Source organism: Chanodichthys erythropterus, chromosome 2 (genome assembly GCF_024489055.1).
Source record: "Chanodichthys erythropterus isolate Z2021 chromosome 2, ASM2448905v1, whole genome shotgun sequence".
In the NCBI taxonomy this organism is placed as follows: Eukaryota; Metazoa; Chordata; class Actinopteri; order Cypriniformes; family Xenocyprididae; genus Chanodichthys; species Chanodichthys erythropterus.
In genome coordinates, this window is record NC_090222.1 from 12,414,105 (window position 1) to 12,437,300 (window position 23,196).

Consider the following 23,196-nt stretch of genomic DNA (forward strand, 5'->3'; position numbering starts at 1 on the left):
GTGCTTCGTTTAGCTGATTTTTGAGCACAAAAACAGGGTCTGTCCAAAGCTCACTGTATACAGTCTATAGTGTCTTTCCCAACACTAATAAATCAGACTACAAGTAGCAGCGCAAAATAACACCATCATTAATCACAATATCAAAAATGATGTTGAAATAAAGTCAAACAATAATTGTCATGTGTTGCCGTGATCGATCATTTGATGGCACCTCAGAGTACTTATGTTTATTACTATTTGTGTGTGTGTTTGTATGCACTGAAGCATGTCTGTTGGTTTTGTGTTTTAAATTGTCCTCTTTGATTTATGACTTGCTGTCCCTGTCCTAATTACACACGGGCTCTGTCACTGCAGTGCTAATGGAATGAAATGACCTGGTCACATTACTGCCCTCATCTGCTGTCTGCCTTCCAAGACTACTGGAGATAAATCACCCCGTCGGGCGTTTCTGACACACACACATATACACTCTCTTGGCATCCCTCTGATGTGTTGCTGTACACGTGGTATTTTATTGTCATGTCTGATTCTACCTAATGATTCAGTCTCTAGAGAATCCTGCTCTGCTCTGATCCACATTGAGCATGAGTAATTAGCTTCCTTCTCACAGGCAAATGACACTGTTTGTTCCTTCATAACCTCCCGCTTTTTGATATAGCTGCTTTATTTGTGAATCTGTAGGAGTTTGAGACTTTTCGTTTAAACTTTCCCTGACTTCATATATTACAGCCAATTAGTTCCATTAAGCACAAAGTTCTGATTAGTGGTGATTGGTAAGGCAAGCATCATTACTACTATAGCGCTTGTGATACTGATACGAGAAATAACTCAATTGTTGAGAAAATGTTGTTTTTGGTTTTTTCCCTGGGGGGACAATAAAACAGTAGAAGGCGGCACTGAAGAAGTAGCCTGAGCCATATCTATAGACCAGAAACCTGCTGTATTTTCTCACCTGTGCTGTAACCTATGGGTTAGGTCGCATACTCCATCATATTGGATCATGGTTCTCCTGTGGCCAGCAAGCATTAGAATCTGCAGCATTTGCAGATCCCGTTTTTGTCCTCTGCCCACTATCCTGTCAATATTAAGTGGCAAAAAGCCCAAAAACATGATTCTCATCATTATGATTTTCGCCTCCCCTGCTGTGACGAGCCCTGGACCACAAGGACACGAGTGTTGCTGCTGTTCTACATTCTCAATCAGTTCACCGAGTTGTTGGTGACAACGAAAGGGGCGAACGAGGAGACAGCTAGAGACAGAGAAGGGACGGACGTAGTGAGACATTCCCTGAGATACACATCACACGATGCTCTCAGGATAGCAGAATGTGGCAGTGTGTATCAAGTGCATGAATAATGCAGAGGATGGAGCAGGACAGTGGTGCTAGCAGACGCTCGCTCACACACAAACACATCCACACACTTTTTGCACGGCAAGCTCCCACTCCTGGGACTCAGAGGCGTGCTCATTAGCTCTGCTGTGGCCACCCCTGCAGACTGGAGCCCCTCACAGCATGACAGTAGCAACAATGGCCTCGTCGCTCAGCCCAGCTGCAGCATGAAAGAGTATTGACCCAGGTACGGTGCCTCGGGCCACCGGCCTCCACTCACAAACACACATTTGCACACTCCTCCATGGGCAAAACTTGTTTTCGAAAGATGAACCGTCAGGGCTGGATACCGCGCTACTGGTCACAGAAGAAGGTGTGAGCTGAATTGTCGATGAGGTTGGGAACAGGAAGGAGGAGTGACTTTGCTGTGATCGACAATTTTCCAGTGCAGTTATTGGTGATCATCTTTCCTGCAATGCTTCATTTGTTACTTGTGGGGCTGTTAACCCCTTCATGTCTATGTTAAAACTCCCCTACCCCACAGGCAGATCTTTCAAGGTTTCCTGGAGGTGAAGGGCGTCTAAGTTTCATCACCTAACCACCGGGGTGCCTCAGGGTTCAGTGTTGGGCCCCCTCCTCTTCTTGAAATACACTGCTTCACTTGGCTAAATCATAGAAACACGTGGTTTCTCCCATCACTTGAGCCCATGCAATATTATGACAGTTGGACCTGTTTGAATATACTTTGCAGCTCCTGGTCCAGGTGTTTGTCATCTCAAAGCTGGAATCCTTCAATGACTTGTAAGCTGGATTATCAAACAATGGCTAGCTAATGAAATAATCCCAGATGACAATGGCTAGTCTTCAGTGGGGGGTCCATGTGTGTCTAGTCTTCAAGGAGGATCCATGTCACACTCCATTGGCTATCCACATAAAGCTGCCTGCATCAAATTCAATATTGGAGTTTACATCTGAAATTTGTACTATTCTGGTATACATTGGATAAAAGTTCCTACTTAATCAATGTAATGTAAATGTAAATCTCATGCATCTTTTACAGAGGAACTAGTAGATCTTACTCCACTATAATATTAATGTGTTATCAGCCCTAACAACAATTATACTGTTGTTACTCGCTGACCTTGTCCTAGTTTGGCTTTGTAGGGTACAGCATTGTCAATGTCATGTTCCATTTCCACCGCCACAGCAAAGCCAAAACTGTATTCTTTCTCTATCTTTCCTCCTCTCTCTCCATCCATTTTTATCTGTCCTCTATCCCATCTGTACTATCTGCTCTGCATGGTGTCTGCAGTAAAAACAATGCTCTCCAGCTTTCTGTTATCAGCATAGATCTGCATTATCTCACACAATTATCAGCTCCAGAAAAAGCACACGCATTGGGATTTGAGTGCTGGCACGCTGCGTGCTGCACAGTTGCATAAAAAGTTTTTAATGCCTGAGGTTTCAGGTGTGTGAGCTGAAATTTTTTTTTATTGTGGAGTTTGACGTGGTGTTAGTCTCTCCAGTAGATACTGTACAAATAGCAAAGGTTCTTGATTAATAGCCAGGACCTGTAGGCCTCATCTTCAGTTGGGTAAAAGCCTGTGATTGGACAGGTTACCACATCAAGACCAATGTCAAATTCAGATATATAGTAAAAACACCACATATCCATGTTTCCCTGCCTTCTGCCCGATACTCCGGGATAGGCTCCTGCATCCCTGCGATCCTACATATGTTGCTTTGGAGAAGGAAAGAATGGACTCTGACACCTAACATGTAGTCTACCCTAGCCAAACCTTTGTCTAACAACATAAGCTGTGGTCCACAATGCAGTTTGTTCAAGCCAAATCCCACGTAGACAGAAAAGACTGGCTTACTGATATGCAGTGCTACCATTGGGGTGATTTGTTTTATATATGTTTTTTGGGAATAGGTAAATTATATTCAAACAATGGGGTGGTAATATCAGGAGGGGAAACACTGGGAAGTGTCTGTCTTTGTCTAAAATGTCTGTCTCTTTAAAAGTAATACCTTATTTCACAAATATAGCTTGACCGCCATACAGTTATGCATGTATACCCTAATACTTAGCATCTCAAACAAAACTAAGCTTATCTGATTCCACTAACTTTGGCAAATCCAAATATGTGTTCTTCCTCAAAAGTGTGAATAATATCAACCTGGTACCTTAAACACAACAAAGTTCTTTCAAGTTTTGTGTAGAATGTACGTCCGGTGGTCAGTGTAGGGAGTTTGTGCCATGTGAGGCTGAGACTACTTAATCTGTTAAATACGGTAAAAGAGGCTAATCTGTCATACTTCAAACTCTACAGACTGTCTTCTCTACAAAATTCTCTCTTTGAATTTGTCAAATTGAAATTGGATTGACCTAGATCCGGTAACATTATTATATATAAGGCTTTAACACACTGGTTCCATTAAGAGGTGCAAGGCTCCAAATAAATGACACATTCTACACATATCCATTCAATCATCACTCTTTCCTTCCGCTTCCCGCACCATACAGCGAGACAGGTCGACTCTCTGCGCTCTTCAGAACATCCAGAAGGATGAAAGAGTGATGATCCGAAGCCAGTTTGATGAAAACCTGTGCGTGCATGGATTATTCAATCGGACAAACTTGTGATGGTTGGATGTTTTATAAATCCAACTGCTTTCACCACCTACGCAAAAAAAGCTTTATATTTATGCAAATGATGCAAATTAATTTACATTGTTCTCTTTTTTCGGAGTGACAGAGAGCACTTATTCACACGTGAGTGGGCAAGTGACAAAGGGTTTCAATTAAAGCAAGAAAAACCAAGCTCACTCATCCATCTCTCACCCCGGCCATCAACAAAGGCCTTTTAATTAGTATTCATTAATTGCAGCGCAGTAAAATCTATGCATGCTCATTTTTATCAAGCCATCAAAGACCTCACTAATTGCCTCTATAATATCAGAAATAGATCCAGCACATGATGAAGGGGTTTTCAAAGAACAGTACAAAGGCTAAAGAGGAAGAGGACTCCATTTCACTCCTGGGCCACTCAAAACATTGGGTCAGAAAGGGAACTGTATGTTCTGAGTAACGCAAGTGCTGTTAAAAAAAAAAAAAAAGATGAGTCAATGCATGCTGTTTATGAGTCAGCCAAGACCAGGAGTGATCAGCATATTGCATTGATTTGTAATGTTAGAGCTTTAATGAGAAAGTTGATAAATAACAGTTAGGAGCAAAAGATCTCATGAGGTTTAAAGACTATAATCAGAATTAGAGGTTTGTGTCTTTTAGTCCATTTGCTTAGAGGCAAAATTGACACAATTTTCGGTATGTCCCTCCCTCCCACCGAACCTGTTTCAGTTGGACGATGTTGGCACAGGGCTGAAAATACGTTATTCTAGTGGGGTCTGTAGACTGCTGATCAACTAGGAAGCTTCTTGCTTATGTTTGTGCCATTTTCTACAAGGTTTCTGTAAGGATCTTTAATAAACATGCAGGTTAATGTGAAAGTGACGTGAGGTGTAGCCAAGTATGGAGTGCCATACTCTGAATTTGTGATCTGCATTTCACCCATCCAAGTGCACACTTAAAGCAGCCATTTTTGCTGTGGTGCCCGGGGAGCAATTGGGAGTTGTTCAAGAGCACCTCAGTTGTGGTTAATGAGAGTGGAATAGAGCGCTGTGTTCACTCCCCCCACCTACATTTCCTGCCGATACAAAGTCTCGAACCCGCAACCTTCGGGTTACAAGTCTGACTCTCTAACCATTAGGCCAAAACATTGGAGTCACAATAAAATGCACTCATAGGTGTTTTTGTACAAGTAAAACCTTCAGCCTTATGTGCAACCAATACATCTTTCGGCCTAAGACATCAAAAGTTCTAGAAATGTAATTAGAAAAGTTTGAATACTATTCTAAGTGATCAGATTTGCCCTTAGAGAGGGAACAGGGTGAGAATAGGGACTTAGGCTTTTTTGACTTGGTCCAGTAAGCAACCACTTAGCAATTCCCTAGCAACAGAATGTCCTAGAAAAGGCATAGCAATCCCATAGCATCATGCTGGCAACTTTTTCACAGGCACTATTCTTCATGTTTTCTTTATAAATTGCGAAAATCTTTTTAATATCAATTAATATTGAAACAATGATTGTAATATTGTCAAGTGCAGTGCCTGATTCTGATAATATGTCATAGTCTTGATTCTTTTTCTTCTGCCCTTATCTCTTCTTCTGGTTTTTTTTTGTACCCTAAAAGAATTTAAGTCAGTTTGAAGAAAAGAAACTTTATGTAATTGAATGAGTCATCACGATTTCTTCTACTGTTATGTCCTCTGTGGTCAATGTAATACTTTCTGATGTCAGAAAGATAGGCTGTGAAAAAGAAAGGTTCGGAAAAACAAGTACAAGGTTGTTGAACTTTTTGTTCTGAACCACTCCGTGCACAACTGCATCTCTGTCTTAGCTTGTACTTTTCCGAGCAATTTTGGAACTTGTGTTTTGGCACTTGTTCTCAACTCGTGTTCCGATAAATAAATACATGTAAGTGTAATGGAAAAATCTAGAGAATACAGATAAATGAATCATGATTTGGACATTTTACTGTGGTAAAACATTGTTTTGTGGATACACCATGGCATTACCATTCTTGGTAATCATTCAGTACTGTGGTGTATATTAAAGTACACAGTATAGTAGCTTTACCACAGTACTGCCACAATACTTTTTTTGTAAGGGAATGATGAACCTGCACTTTACAAGCTAAACGTATTTTGAATAACGTTCATCATACTTGTGTTTGATTTACAGGTTTTTAAAACTGCATCAAACAACATTTGCCTCTTGTCTCACAGCACAGCCATACATTCAGAATGCTTTTTTAGTAGATGATACCCAGTGCTTACCCACAAAACATTCAAACCTGCATCAAACTGTTTATCTTCTCATAGTCGCCAATATTTTTCCACTCAGGTCTAACGAGAGGTATTGTCTGAAGACAATGTGCATAAGCTCTTGTGTTCGTCTTACATGATTATGCAGCCGCTGATGAAAGTGTGTGTTTGTGTGTGTGTGGCACATGTTTGTGGGTTGTGGATTGATTGGGTTCATCTCCACATCCTCTCATCTTGTCCTCTTAACAGAATGGCGGGTCGTGCACTTGAGTGAGCGAGTGAAGGAACATTGGAGTCTCCCTTAAGACCCCATCTGAGAATCTGTTATACTAATATGCTAATAGGCATGTTAATTCAGTTGGTAATTACAAGGACTTGGGTGTACTGTTCCATGTCAGCCTTTGAAGTGGGGAAACTAGGAAACTGCTTGCATATTAAATGTGCAACAGAGCTTGTTTAGGTTCGGAGGAGGGAGTTGAAGGAAAATGTTTGTTTTTCGTGATGTTTTCATATCAGTGTTAAAATTCTCTTTGTCAGAAGGCTCTTCCTAAGTTCAAGGTTGGTAGTGACTAGATCATTTTAGGGTGTGTTCACACTGACTGCATATGTCTATTGGCGCAAAGTTGAGTGGATGTTTTCAATTGATTTTCTGTAAGAGTTGAGTGGCAAGCTTGCAAGGCTCACCTATGTACACTTTTAAGGTAGTTAGAGCAGGTAGGTCATTCTAAGCATCTTGGAAAAGTTGCCACAGTTGTTCTATGGATTGCTTCTGTCTCTTGTAATCTCACACTGACTTAATGATGTCAGAATCAGAGCTCTATGGAGGCCATGCCATCTGTTGTAGGACTTCATGTTCATGCAAAAATCTCATTGGACTGTTACACTACTTGCAAAGGGAATATGTGGAAATCTATAATTAATGTGTCCTACTGATACACTAAAGAGAGAAATAACCATCTTAATAAGGTTTTATTTGTTAACAGTTAATGCTTTACTTAAAATAAACTAACAGTATACATTTACAGCATTTATTATTTTTTGGTAATGTTAAATTCAAATGGTCATTGTTTGTTTTTCTTGGTTCTCTCTTCATTAACAAATGTTAAAGGATTAGTTCACTTTAAAATGAAATTTACCCCATGGTTTACTCACCCTCAAGCCATCCTAGGTGTATATGACTTTCTTTTTTCAGACGAATACAATCGGAGTTATATTAATAATCACCCTGATGCTCCTAACTTTATAATGGCAGTGCATGGAAACCACCTGTTTGAAATTCAAGAAAGTGCATCCATCCATCATAAAAGTACTCCACACGGCTCCAGGGGGTAAATAAAGGCCTTCTGAAGCGAAGCGATGCTTAATGCCTCTCGCAGTTCATAACGCGCTACATCCTACGCCTTCTGTATTCAGCTTTTTGAATCTGACAGAAGATAGTTATTTTACTTGTTAAAATAAATTCTTAGACTTTAACTAGAACAAGTTAAAATGTGTGACAGTGACCCAAGTGTGTTTTCACATTTTATTCTATCTATTTATCAACACTTAATGTGGGTAAATTTCATTTAAAAAAAGCAACATATTGAACAAAAAGCTAAGAAAAATAACTTTTTTTTTTTTTTTTTTTTTTTTTGTCAAAGACAATGTCTGAATCGGATTCAGAATTATGGTCAAAACCAGTGTTGGGCATGTTACTTTAAAAAAGTAATTATAGTTACTAGTTACTTCTCACATAAAGTAACAGAGTTAGTAACTGAGTAACATCATTATAAAAGTAACTAATTACCAGGGAAAGTAACTATTGCGTTACTTAAATTGTCAAATAACTTGAGTGCCCCCATTATTAAAAATAAGTCTCAGAATAAATAATTCTTGATCCGACTCGTGACTTATAATCCGCTCTTGCTTATGAAATTTCTCTGTACTGTCAGTAAAGAAAATGTAGTTTCATATATATGTATAAATAGTCCTATGTTATGTTTTAAATTAATTTACTTGATTATGAAAAGTGAAAAGCATGAGTAAGATGCATCATAAGATATGATGCATATATATCGGGAGACATGGAGTGGGTGAGACATGATTTTGACCACTTCATTAAGTTTTGTTTTATAGAAAGCCTCTCTTTAAAGTGAATTTCGTTTTGTAAAAATTGTATCTTAATTTTAATCACTGTTTCATCAACCAATTGCCTGGCAGACATCGGGCATGGCGCGATTGCCTGGCAGGCGTGGGCGCGATCACTGGCGCATGAACTGGAGCGCGACTTATAGGCTAAATGAACAGAAACTCAGCGTATAGGCTGCTTGCCTCGCAGACACGAGAAATATATCTATAGAAAGCTTGAAATATCTACTTTAAAATGAAATAATTAAAAACAAAAAAAGAGTCTACTCTGATTATGTAATCTGAATGAAATGTGCATTCTCTCTATAGGCACGTCCAGTATATGCGGAGATGATGAGAGTCAGCAATGTCAACTTCATCTTTGCAGCCGACACTGATTCAGAAAACATTATTAACATTTATTAACTTTATTAATAAACAATTAAAATGTCTCCTTGCTGTTTTATGTCATATTCATAATCATTACTTTTGCCGGTTCTTTCTGGCAAGCGTTATGTGTGCGCTTGAGTGCATAGCCTATATTACATAAAGGCTCATTATTAGTTTATTCTCTCCAGTATTTAAGCAATTAAATTAATATAAATGTGATTAGTCAACTAATGGCTTAAATGATCTCGTCTTGCTCTCACCTTGACTTGCCATGACTGCCGCACATACTTGAATAAACAGAAACACGCCCACAGTGCATCTTCGTGTTTACAGTGGTTGGCATCCACCGATCCTACAATGCGTCGCTGCTGTAAACAGGTTAGGCTGTAGGCTACAGTTCAGCCAAAATTAATTCATTTAAAAAAGTAACGTACAACGCTCCATATGGTAACGGTAACAAAGGTAATTTATTTAAAAAGTAATGCGTTATAGTATTAGTTACTGTCAAAAGTAACTGCGTTACAGTATAGCGTTACTGCCAACACTAGTTAAAACATAGATGGAGTAGATTAAGAGTAGATCCAACAACACCCCCCAAAGCTTCACAGTCCTATACCTCATCCTGGGTCGATATTATATTCTGTAACTTCAGGCAGTTTTGATTTTTATGCTGTTTAATGTTTGACGATCTCATTATCTTGCATGTGTACGCAATGATTTTATTGCTTGTTTCTGCTGCTTCTTTGCCGGTGTTTTGATCCGGAGATTCTGTTCTCTTTCAGAAGATGCGCAATGGCGCCCCTATCATATAACAGCAAAAACATGGATTGCCTAAAAATTCTGTCAGTGGCATTATCATAAATTACAGAAAATTCTGTCATTGGTGGAGAAAGAGTTAAAGAAATTTAATAAAATATATTACAGTTCAAATGCATTACATCATTGAGTATTTGCATGTTTTCATTGGCAGCAGTCACTCTTTCTCATGTTGCATTAAAATAGGCCTAATAATATTAATTAGCACAAAAAAATTGACACATTCTTCCATTTAAAAACAAAAAAAATCAAGGTTATGGTTATTGTGTTATTTGAACTCTATTTTAGGGTACATGTTGGGTTGTTATTAGCATCTAAGTTGTAAAATTGAAAAGGTTAATGTGATTTTTCCTCCCTTTTTAAGAAAAGGAGGGACAAGTGGAAATTAATTATTGTGGTAATTAACATTTCTGCCACAAAAGCTGTCTTTTGAGCTTAACATATGTTCCTTTAAATTGCCAGTTGTCAATAAATGAATTACTTTTGATTTTCATGCTGCAAATTGCTGTCACTTTGAATGCTTCTTTAAACCAGACTGACTGTCTGCATCTGATGACAGTCATAAAAAGCCTAAGTGATTCAAGCCATCAGCAGTTAAGCTCTCACACATGCATATAACATTTCTTTCACTCCTTCCATCTCTCTGTCTCTTTTTATATTTTTCCACTGCCCTTGTCTTGATTACTCTTTCACTCACTATATCTTGTCAGCTTCCATTGTACGTGTCACACTGCAACCTTTTGCATCTGAGATGCAAGATTTTGTGTCCAACTCCGAGAAATGAAGGCCAGCATAGTGTCTTGCATTGAGTCAGACTGCTTCAGGCGTGTTGGGCACAGTGAATTACGCAGAGGGGCTGTGAGTCTATCAGCTGCTGAGAAACAATTTCAGCAGCTATTTAAAGCAGCTTCTTCTAGGTGGCTGTTCCAAAACATTCTCCTCATCCGCTATCTGGTGGACATTTGAGGGCTTTCCAGGGAGAGCTTGTTTGTGAGTCATATGGCTTCTCTCAAATTAATTCCTGGCAAAAAGAAGGAGATTTTCTCAGAACAAAGCTTCATATCCGGCTGGTCTATACTATGTCTCTTTTTTTAATGATTTGTAATTAAACATAATAAAGCATTGAAGATAATGGTATAAATCCTGGCTAGAGGAGGAAAAAAATATCTGTGGTATAAAGAAGGAATATTAAGAATCTATAAGAAAAATCATAATATTGTACCTGAAATGTTTGAAAATAATTTAAAAGCAACATATGATTACGAGCTTAATTCAAAGCATTACACACTGTGGAAACATTTGAGAAGCCGAGGTTCTGGGGTCGAATTCACAAAAAAAAAGAAAAAGACATTTCTTAAGATAAATTCATTCAAGAAGTTTATAAGAATGTTCCTATGTACAATGCAATACAATAGTCCCACTTTATATTAGTTGGCCTTAACTACTAAAAATAAGTACCATGTACTTATTTTGTTCATATTGTATTGCAAAACACTTGCTGCTATTGAGATGGATATGGGTAAGGTTAGGGACAGGTATGGTGGTATAGTTGAGTTTAAGGGGGGGTTAAGGTGTAAGGGATGGGTCAACTGTGTACTGTATATATGTAATTACAGAAATTATTTACAGATGTAATTACATGCAGGTATTTTTTTTTTAATATAAGTACAATGTAAACATGTATTTCAAATTATTCATTTAAATATAAGTACATAGTAGTTAAGGCCACCTCATATAAATTGGGACCATATATACAATATACATATACAAATATTTTCTTAAGAAAATGGCAGACGTTTGCCGATCAACTCAATTTAAAAATTAAAACTCAATAGCTCTCTTTTTGTACAGCCAACAAATTCAAGTAATCATAATCACTATTTTCGCCAGGCTTAACAGCTCAGCACTTGGAATTGTGTTTTTAATGTACTATGTATTTAAAATAGTTTTTGTTGTTGTTGTTGTTTTAACTTGTGTTAAACGCCATATGAAAACATGTGGCCATCTTCATGACCAACCAAAGTTAATTTGTTTTTATATAATGTTTAAAGTGACCCTATTATGCTTTTTCAGATATCATGTAGTGTGTAATATAATTGTTTGTGATTGTAAAACACCTGCAAAGTTTCAAAGTTATTGTCTCCCAAACAAAAGAACTGATTCTGAGCTTCCTGAAACGAGTCGTTAGTAATTGACCCTTCGCTAAGCCACGGCCGAAAATGGCCACAGGCCAATCGTGGTTTAGCAACCGTAACTAGGCGCGGGAGGTCTGTCAAGTTTTCGAGCGAGGGAAACATGCTGAAGCGGTGTGCATATGGATTGATACCCGGTATCCTAAAAGTTTGGGCGGGGTGTTGTAATTTTTTCCCTTCCTGAAACCTAAAACCCAAGGGGAGAAATGCATGTGTTCTGACAATTTGTGCTACCCTGTCAGATTTTGCTACCTCCCATTGAAACAGTAGGTAACGTTAGCAAAATCTGACAGCGAAAAAGGCTACCTATAAGATTGTGCTTCCAGTGTGATATTAATGTGGTTTATGGCTTTATTAGCATCTACACCTACCCCAACCCTAATGCAAGTACAGTAGTGGTAGCACAATATGATGTAGCATTAATCGTTAGAACAAGTATAAATCGATAGCGAAAAATGCTACTTATCAGATTGTGCTTCCAGTGTGATATTAACATGATCTATGGCTTTATTAACATCTACACCGACCCCAACCCTAAACCTACCCTTGCAAAAATGCAAATACAGTCATTTTAATATTGATGTGTGCACATGCAGTAAGCCCAGGTAGGACAATCTGACAGGTAGGTTAGCTAGCTAGCTAACTCAGCACATCATTGCTTTGTTCATAATGCATATATTTGAACGTAAAATAAAATGATTAAAGGCAAGACGGAGATACGTTAGCCTGGTGCGCTAAAAATATAAGCGAGAGAATGTTATCATTGAAAAGTGGTCAGGCTAATGTCTTGTGTTTATTCCACAAGACATATGGATAAGCTGTTTGATTTATAATTATTAGGTTATTTCACTTAACCTGCTGAACAAAGCTGTTCCTCAATTTGTGTGTTTCCCATTTGAATGGTAAGCGTATGAGGCGGCGCAAGCAGCTTTAGCTTCAATTTTGATCAAATTATGTTTTAATCAGTTGTATATTATGTTGTAGATATATCCTTTGAATGCATATTGCAGTCCCTTTTGTCTTGATCTCTCAGATATTTCACCTGTTCGCCAAAAATGACTAATTATCTCCTTGGAAATGTCTGACACCAGTGCATACATACTGTAATAGACTTGCCAGGCGCGAAAGCTTGACAGGCGTAGCAACAGTAACTAAGGAGGGCGGGGCTTAGTGAAGGGTCCATTCCAGTCTCACTTCCTCCACAAATCTATGTAGGTTTATTACAAATTTGCATAATGCCAGCCTATGATCTTCATTGGTTGCTCGCAAACAGCATCTACTGTAACCCTCAAACACAGTTGTAGTTGTAGCTGAGGCCTTGAAGAGTTTGGTTTGTGTTGTCGACACGTTGAGAAGACGTTGGTTTCTGCGCAGTGAAAGCAAATCCAATTTGTATGCACTTCCAAAGGATGAGGACAGGGATGGACTGGGACCAAAGTTGGCCATGGCATTTTGGCCCAGACCGGCCCACCACCACATAAGATCACAAATACCACCCGTCCTTCCGCTTATAATTTCATGACTATATAGTTATGTATATATATATATATATATAACATTTGTGTCAATTTGACACACTTGGCAGCGTTTTTTTCTCTCACGCAGCTTCTCTGCACCTCCGTTGCGTTTCTTCTCCATGATCACCATCACACTGAAACTGCATGCAGGCAGAAATCCTATAGATTGTATAGATTGGGCCAGTCCAGTGTCAATCAAGAAAACAACCAATGGGCCACTGAGCTACATGTTTCATGAGCCGCGTCTGTCAGAAGGAAAAAAAAAAAACTAGCCTATGTTATATTTTTGACTAAAGTGTTTTGGGCCAGCAGCCCAGTGTCAATTGAAGAAGTATTGGGCCGCCGATCTAGGCCTACCACTTTCACTTTTTTCTTTTTTTTTGCGGTCGGCGACCGTCGGCCCCAAAAAGCACGTCGGCCCACCGGGAAAGTGCCCGGTATGCCAGATGGCCAGTCCGCCCGTGGATGAGGACACATGCTGGAATTGATACGGACGCCATCGTTACTGCTCGTATCAATGTGTGTCAAGTGCTTAGGAAGCCTCCAGAGCTGAAATTCAGATATGATAATGGGCGTTTCGACACGCCGTAAGCGTGAGACCAATCACAACAGACTGGGCCATCTGACCAATCAGAGCAGAGGAAGCTCTTAGATAGTAGGGGTTTAAAGAGATGAAAATCCTTTATCAAACTGTTTCAGATACTTTGAGAAAAGAGATGATGCTGCAATATATGTATGCAGAAAGTGTTTTTTGACTTTGGATGCATGTAAATCTGTTGTAGGAGACCTCCAGAACAAAATTAGGAACCTTTAAAATAGCATAATAGGGGAACTTACAGATAGGGCTTGCACAGCACATTAAAAAACACAACGCTGAGTTTTAAACTGCTTCCTGTTAATGTGGGAAATTGTAGGCCAGAATAAGCAACAGTGTGCACTAGACATCACACCAGTAGTCAATCATCTGGTTTTAAGATTATGTGCAGGCCTCATGTATGAGTAAATTAATGACTGAATAAATGATCTTTTTATAATATTGTTAAAATATATACAGTACAGTCCAAAAGTTTGGAACCACTAAGATTTTTAATGTTTTTAAAAGAAGTTTCGTCTGATCACCAAGGCTACATTTATTTAATTAAAAATACAGTAAAAAACAGTAATATTGTGAAATATTATTACAATTTAAAATAACTGTGTACTATTTAAATATATTTGACAAAGTAATTTATTCCTGTGATGCACAGCTGAATTTTCAGCATCGTTACTCCAGTCTTCAGTGTCACATGATCCTTCAGAAATCATTCTAATATGCTGATTTGCTGCTCAATAAACATGTATGATTATTTTCAATGTTGAAAACAGTTGTGTACTTTTTTTAAGGATTCCTTGATGAATAGAAAGTTCAAAAGAACAGCATTTATCTGAAATACAAAGCTTCTGTAGCATTATACACTACCGTTCAAAAGTTTGAGGTTAGTAAGAATTTTTATTTTTATTTTTTTGAAAAGAAATTAAAGAAATGAATACTTTTATTCAGCAAGGATGCATTAAATCAAAAGTGGCAGTAAAGACATTTATAATGTTACAAAAGATTAGATTTCAGATAAACACTGTTCTTTTGAACTTTCTATTCATCAAATAATACTGAAAAAAAATATTGTACACAAATATTTTGTACAATTGTACACATTAAATGTTTCTTGAGCAGCAGATCAGCATATTAGAATGATTTCTGAAGGATCCTGTGACACTGAAGACTGGATCAGTAATGATGCTGAAAATTCAGCTTTGCCATCACAGGAATAAATTACTTTGTGAAATATATTCAAATAGAAAACAGTTATTTTAAATTGTAATAATATTTTACAATATTACTGTTTTTACTGTATTTGTAATTAAATAAATGTAGCCTTGGTGAGCAGATGAAACTTCTTTTAAAAACATTAAAAATCTTAGTGGTTCCAAACTTTTGGACTGTACTGTATGTATTTATCATATACTTATATACTTATCCCTCTGTCAGCCCCATTGAAGAGCTGCATCTGTCAGGGTTGCTAACCATATGTGATTATTTAGCATATATGGTACAGTGCTTCCCACACATAGACTTTACTTGGGCGGGCTGCCCACGTATAATAACGGCCGCCCAAGTATATTTGGAGACACATTTTTGTTTTTATTATTTTTATCCTCTTATACTTTTATATCCGCGCAAGATAATGAATCCATCTGCGATTGATAAACTAGTTGTTTCGTACCTGCTCGGTATGTGTGCATCAGAACTGTTTACTCCCGCTGACATTCACAGGCGCTGCATTTTGCAAAGTCACTAGGCCAGGGGTCGGCAACCCAAAATGTTCAAAGAGCCATATTGGACCAAAAAAACAGAAAACAAATCTGTCTGGAGCCGCAAAAAAATTAAAAGCCTTATATAAGCCTTATATTAAGGCAACATAGGCTGTAAGTGTATATTAGCTATATTAGCCTACTATCAAAATGACTAAGTAGGCTACAAATACCCACATAATGAGGTATTCCCAAGGTATATATTTAAAAACTGAAAGCAGAAAAAGAAGTAAATGGATCACTGCAATTCACAGAAACATGGATTTGCATTTATCATTTTGTGTCAAATTGTTGGATTCTGAGGTAAAATCATCCCATATATATTGTATTGTTATATATTATGTTGACAAATCATCAATTAAATATGTTCCATCTTATATTCTGCATAATTGTGTGTTTTAAAATAAACACTGACAAAAACTATACTATAAAACTATAGGGCTGGACAATATGACGATATATATAACATTGATATAAGTGATTACGCGGATTTAAACCTACCTATATTGCAGTTATATAAAATATTCACAGGCAGATTTGCTTTATGTATTTCCCCGGAGTCAAATCAGGCACATATAAATGTCAGGAAACACGACTCCTGGCTGCATGTCAATATCCATGGATTAGGTTTATTTGACAAGTTGTAAGAAACACTTTCGAGTCCAACCTTTAGTGTAATTCGTTTGTTTTACTCGCGTTTTCTGAGTTTCCCCCATTAAATCCAGTCACGCAGCAGGTTCTTTTGCCACTCAGTCCAGCTGAGGGAACACGCTTTCGGCGGGAAAGTGACGTCGATGCATACCCTCGCGCCGCGCTGAAACGTGTGTCACAAGCTATGACGTAAATCTTCGTTGACAGAAATGTTGAAATTTAATATTTATTATACACATTTTTACAGTATTGGAAAACGTTAAGAATGTTTGTGTCATGTTTGTGTCATGTTTATCCTCCTAAAGAAACCATATGAAAACAAAAAATATTTTTCCATTTTAATACATTTTTGAAAAAGCTCCAGGGAGCCACTAGGGGAGCGCTAAAGAGTCGCACAGGGCTCTAGAGCCGCGGGTTGCCGACCTCCGCACTAGGTGCTTCAGACTGCTTCAAAGTGATTCTCAATCAATGAAAAGCGCAGATTTATGCCAAGAGATTGCTCATGAACTCAAGTTGATGAATTATTACAATGTCTATTTAATGGCCTTTATATAAAATGTTTTAGACGATTGTAAGAATCTGAAGGATCAGCCTGCAATAGTACGAAGTACCTTTGTATTTCGGGCTTGTTTATAATTAAAAGTCACACGCTAAGTTTTTTCTTTGTTCTTTTGGGCATTATTGGTATTTTGGTTACACAATAAATTGTATTTAATTTGATTTCCATTTAATTCATAGTAAATTATTGTAGTCTCCCCCACAGGAAGAAAAGACTTGTTTATTTATTATTTGACACATATATTATTCATTTTATAAATTTTACTAGTAAAATCGGTGTCCCATTCACTGAGAGAGACACTATATGACAGCAAGGAGAACATAGGAAAAGGTGAACCATTTAAATGCTGTAATTTTGCATAATTTGCAATGCATGATAGTGCATAATATTAGTATGTAATTAAATGTAATATGCTATGTAATTAAAATTAATTTCAATAAATAAAAATACTGTTAAAAATCACACATTATTTGTTTGTCACATGTAGTAGACCATTTTTGTGCCGTGGGTAATAGGAGGATTTTTCGCTCGCTACCACCGCAAGTATATTTCAAACCTGTGGGAAGCACTGTGGTATTTGTCCATTCCTAATGGGTGAATAGGTAGGCTAGTGCCTTGTGTATTGGGGAGCAAGGAAATCAAGGAAATAAAGACAAAATGACGTGTTCAGCCGGGTACATAACCCTGTTGCCTAGTAACGGGTGGATATTGAGGTGGGCAGGCAGGCTGGGGTGATGACATCAGAGATAAAGAGCACAGTCGTGTGAGACATCAGACTCGTCAGAGACGTAATAAAGCTTCCACCACCCTTCGTATCACGGACCCCTTCTCATACTCAGTGGTGTTACCCTGTTCCTCCCTCAAGGGTTTCTTTGAAATGTAAAATAAAAAAAATGGCATATTGGACCCTTAGTGTCACAGGAGTTGTTTCAGATAGTATTAGTTCTTCAGACACGGCTTTTGTGCACAAGCTGTCACCCTGTTGTGTTTTGCCCGGTTGTTTTGGAAGTAAAGGGAGCATTTTCTGTACGTGCCATATCACAGTCTGGGGGCTTCTTGCTTAGATGTGGCTCAGCATGAAAGAGTTTGTGCGACATAAACACCTAAGACAAACTTCTGAAGTGCCAGTTCATCCCAGTCTGTTCGGGAACTTCAGCGTAGAGTCTGAACATGATAGTCTCAGTTTCACATCAGCTCTGTTACTTCCTAGCAGCTTTTGCGGCCAGCATACAGGTTCCAAAATAGATTTAGATAGATTTTTTCCTTAATATTTATCATTTTAGCTACATATTTAGGTGATTAATTCCAACAATATACTACTTGGCAATATTCGCCACATTATAGATTTTGAAAAAAAGAAAAGAACAAATATTTGATTAAGATTGACTGCCATAATTTATGCTCTAATTTGGCACTTGGTAAGTTAAAATAAAGTCAAGCTACTGTATCTGCTAAAGTATCTGCTTTGAAGCTTTTTAATGTCACTACATTTTTATTATAGAAATATCACATTATGAGTATTTATCATGCAGAAAACAATGTAGATTTAAATAAGGGTGTCAGTCTCGGGTAAAGGGGACATAACACACATAGTTTCTGCCAATCTCATGTAAATCTCGAGTACCAATAGAGTAGTAGTTTCATCCTTCATATCTCCAAAGAGTCTTTAGTTTTATCAGATTTATAAAAGACAGATATAGCTGTACTGCTTCTTTCTGAAAACAGTTGAGCTCCTGGAGGTGTGCAGTGGGCGGGGCTAACGAGTCACGAGCAATACATCATCAAATTATCCCTGGATAACTTTTGATTCACTATACATTGATGTTGTTTACATTATATCCACTTATATGCCGAAACAGACATTTGATGCAGTTTTACTTACTGCCAGACTCATAACCGGGATCTTTTATCGTTGGGACCGCTCCATTTTTCAGTTTCAACCGATCAGCGAATCCAGCGTCGAACTGGACCTTGTTTATAAAACATTCTGCAAAATGCCTGGAACAAACAAACACTCTTGCAACACTCTGTTGCTGCCCCAGCAAAACAAACCTCATCCGCTGGGTTCTTTGGGAAGCTGAACAAGGTTATCTTTCCTTCACATCCAAAAACACACTTCTTTGGTGACATTGTTGATGTCGTGGTCTAGAAACAAATTGACACATCTTTTCTCAAACAAGTCCTGTGCAGCACAGCCGACGACTTCCGTAACCCGAACAAAGCAGGTTGATGGTAGTGCTCTTGCTCTCTCGCTCTGGTTGATGTGTGCGCATGCTTCCTGGAGAAGTGCCTATACAAGGAATTCCGCCTTTTATGACATCATACAGGGCCATACTTGACAAAAACCTTCCGAAACGTATACAAACCCTAAAGGAGTGTATTTGAAGATGCCATCATTCATCCAACTCATTTTTTGAAACTTTGGCCATGTTTAGCATGTTTAACAATCCAACTCTTTAACAGGGTATGTCCGAATGCATGAAATGGCATTAGACATCCACTTTAAACATAAATTTACACACCTTGGGTCTCATTCATGAAACATTGTTAAATATACGAGTAAATATGTGAGTGATTTGCGCGTAAAGAGACCTTCCCGAAAACTCTTCTCCTGATTCACAAATACTTCATAAACATGATAGTGAAATGTGTGTGTTAATGAATTCCAATCAGTCGTAAATGGGACGTGTGTGCACGCTCATTCTCAATTACCATAAATCCCGCCCATTAAATCCGACTGACAACTATATATGGGCATCATATTATGACACCAAACGAAGGATTTTGGCCATTTTATAGGAAACAATTTCCATAACAATTAAGGGGCCATTAGTTTGCCCAGCCCTATTGAAGTCAATTAATTATTTTATTACAGTGCTCCATTTGCAGATGCTATTACTGGTTCTCACAATAAAAGTAAAAAGAAAAAACGTATGTAATTACTATATATATATATATATTTTTTTTTTTTTTTTTTTTTTTTTTTTTCATAATGCTGTGTAATGTACCTTATTAAGGTGAATTAAAATGCAGCCTTATTAATGAGCAAAACGTTCGGATGTTAAACGCACTATTTACGCGTGGCTGGGAGCAAGTGTAGATTTCTTTCGTACCAACTAACATTTGGAAAATACGAACATTTTAATGAATCCGAAAATTTACGCCAGAACCACTTTACACACGATTTACACAAAAATTCATTCTGCTCGTGTTACATGAATGAGACCCAATGAGAATAATACACCTTTAATGCAACTTTAATGTTTATGCAACTGAAAAATGATAGATTAATTTAATTCTAATTAACCCAAAAATTCTGGCATCATTCACTCACCCTCATGTTCCAAGCCTATCAGACTTTCATTCATTTTTAAAACACAAATGAAGATATTCTTAATGAAATTAGATTTCTGTCCCTTTATTTAAAGTCCACATAACCAAAACATTCATGCTTCAATAAGTTCACAAAGACGTTCCACATGTCAAAAACTCTTCCATATGAACAAAGTGGTTTAATCCAAGATGAACAGATTTAATTTAGGCTTTTATTCACATAAACATTGATCAACACACATAAATAGATCACATCAAATATGGTAAACGGAAGCTCAAATGTGCTTAAAGTTACTTTTCAATTAATTACTTTTCCAATGTCTTCATGAACTTTTTGAAATGTAAAAGTTTTGGTCAGGTTTTTCAAATGGTTTATTCACTTGTCCCTATGTATCCGTGACCCATGATCCCTATTGTTTTTGTGTTTGTTTTGTTTATATTGTGTTTGTTTATAGAGTTCTGGTGTATATTGTTCACAGCTGAGTGATAGAGTTTTTTGTTTTCAAGTCTTTAGTATTCTGTCTAAGATGAACTACAGACCCTGTAATGTAACATTTTGTTCCTATATTTTCTAAACAGATGGACTGCTATCAAGTTAACAGTGTTAACTTTATTTACACCTCAAAATTAGTTCACTAGTGCGTGTGTGTGTTATTGTATACATGGTTTATGAGGACACAAATGTGTATAATGACATGGGCCAAATGGCTTAAAAAACATACTAAAACGAAATTAAAAATAAGCAGACAGTTTCCTGTGATAGGTAGGTTTAGGGGTAGGGGTGTAGAGTAGGGGGATAGAATATACAGCTTGTACAGTATAAAAACCATTATGTCTATGGAGAGTCCCTGTAAACCACATATACAAGTGTGTGTGTGTGTGTGTGTGTGTGTGTGTGTGTGTGTGTGTGTGTGTGTGTGTGTGTGTGTGTGTGTGTGTGTGTGAACCCTGTGTGTAGTTTTTTTTATGGAGCCTGTGAGTTATTAGGCAAAAAGTTAAAAACTTCCCTTTATCTCAGTGTGTGGTGTACGTCCAAGTGCTGCTCACCGCAGAGCCAAAAAACATCCAGCTCCCCTTCTCTGAACGTAATGGATGGAACTTTACCAAGTCCATCTCCACCTCTGTGGACCTAATGGGTGGAGTTCTGCTCCACCCATTGGCTCTGCAGTGAACAGCCTCTCTGTACGTCTGCCAGCATGAGGAGCAGGATTCACAGAGAGCTCTTACAGAGATGAAGTGTCTGTGCTGTTCATCAGAGGGGGCTTTCACTGACCCTCATTCACTCAGATGAAGCATCTCATCTCTGAGACGCCACAGAGATGACATTGTAATGGGGTCTGTCACGCTGAAGTGCGAGAGCTGCTAATTCTAAAAACAGACACATCAAATCAGCGGCAAAGTACTCGAGTGTCGTACGGGTTACCATTCATGCTATTTTCAGTCTGTTATGATAGAACGGAGCTTGTGGAGCACGTTAAAGTGACTAAATAGGTTTCATGCTGCTTATTTTTGACACCATATGAGAGTGTGCCGTCTTGTGAGCCTGCTTCCTAAGGTACATTTTATCTTCTTCCTGTACAGATGAGTGCAGTTGGCAGCTCCTGTTGGGGTTCTTCAGAAGGGCAGATCCTTGTTCACGTGCTGCAGAAATTGGCGCTGCCTACTAGGTGAGTAAATCAACACTGACTCCTTGTCGGCCCCTCATCCAGCACCACATGGGCCCCTGGTCGAGTCTCTCAGTGCGACCCTCATCTTTGATCCATTCATGTCGGGGGCCGAGGCGTAGGCCTCTGATGAGTGCTTCCTTGAGCTCAGGCCTCACCCACAGATTGATACAGGACTATTGTGGCTGCCTGTGGGGGCAAGACCCCCTCCTCTTCCCTTCTGCTGAAATGAGAAGGCATCCCTTTGAAGTTGGCCAGCCAAGCTTGGGAGGCAAAGCTTCAGTAATATTGGGTTCTTGGCAAAGCACAGTCAAATTATTGAAAACAATGCGTTACTGAATGACGACATCACCAAAATGCGTTTTGCTCTTGGAGGCTCTGTGAATAAAATTGAATATAGCCTTCTTTTAAAGGAACATTGCAGTTATGATTCTAGGTAAGTTTAATTAATAGCATTGGCGGCATAATTTACTTTTTCTTTAAAGAAAGCAAAAATATAGGTTACAGTGAAGCCCAAAGTAAACATCAGTTTTGACTCGAACAGCTGGTGCAGGGCTTAATTCTTGCTTATTTCCCAAGGGACAGATGTGCTCCAAAGTTGAAAAATTTGAGAGCATTAAAGAACTATAGGGGTGCAATGAAAGTTTTTGTAGGCCTACTTTAATCTAAAATATATACAGTGCTCAGCGTAAATGAGTACACCCCCTTTGAAAAGTAACATTTTAAACAATATCTCAATGGACACAAAAACTATTTCCAAAATGTTGACAAGACTAAGTTTTATAAAATATCTGTTTAACTTATAACATGAAAGTAAGGTTAATAATATAACTTAGATTACACATTTTTCAGTTTTACTCAAATTAGGGTGATGCAAAAATAAGTACAACAAAAACTACTACATCTAGTACTTTGTATGGTCTCCATGAATTTTAATGACAGCACCAAGTCTTCTAGGCATGGAATGAACAAGTTGGCGACATTTTGCAACATCTATCTTTTTTCATTTTTCAAGAATGACCTCTTTTAGAGACTGGATACTGGATGGAGAGTGATGCTCAACTTGTCTCTTCAGAATTCCCCATAGGTGTTCAATTGGATTCAGATCAGGAGCCACTGAATCACTTTCACCCTGTTCTTCTACAGAAATCCATGGAAGTGGCCTTAGATGTGTGTTTAGGATCATTGTCATGTTGGAAATGTGCACAACGACCAAGGACACAGAGTGATTGTAGCATCTTCTCTTTCAGTATAGAGCAGTACATCTGTGAATTCATGATGCCATCAATGAAATGCAGCTCCCGACACCAGCAGCACTGATGCAGCCCCACATAAGGACACTGACACCACCATGTTTCACTGTAGGCACCATGCATTTTTCTTTGTATTCCTCACCTT

General features: G+C 38.1%; 1 protein-coding gene across 2 annotated transcripts in view; it reads left to right on the forward strand.

Moving 5' to 3' along the window:
- Positions 1 to 23,196, forward strand: part of ulk4 (unc-51 like kinase 4) — a 276,239-nt gene that overhangs the window by 247,034 nt on the left and 6,009 nt on the right. For both annotated transcript variants that reach the window (XM_067401179.1, XM_067401171.1), the window contains exon 36: positions 21,716 to 21,801. In XM_067401179.1, the coding sequence (XP_067257280.1) occupies positions 21,716 to 21,801 (86 nt within the window). The remainder of the gene's footprint in view (positions 1 to 21,715; positions 21,802 to 23,196) is intronic.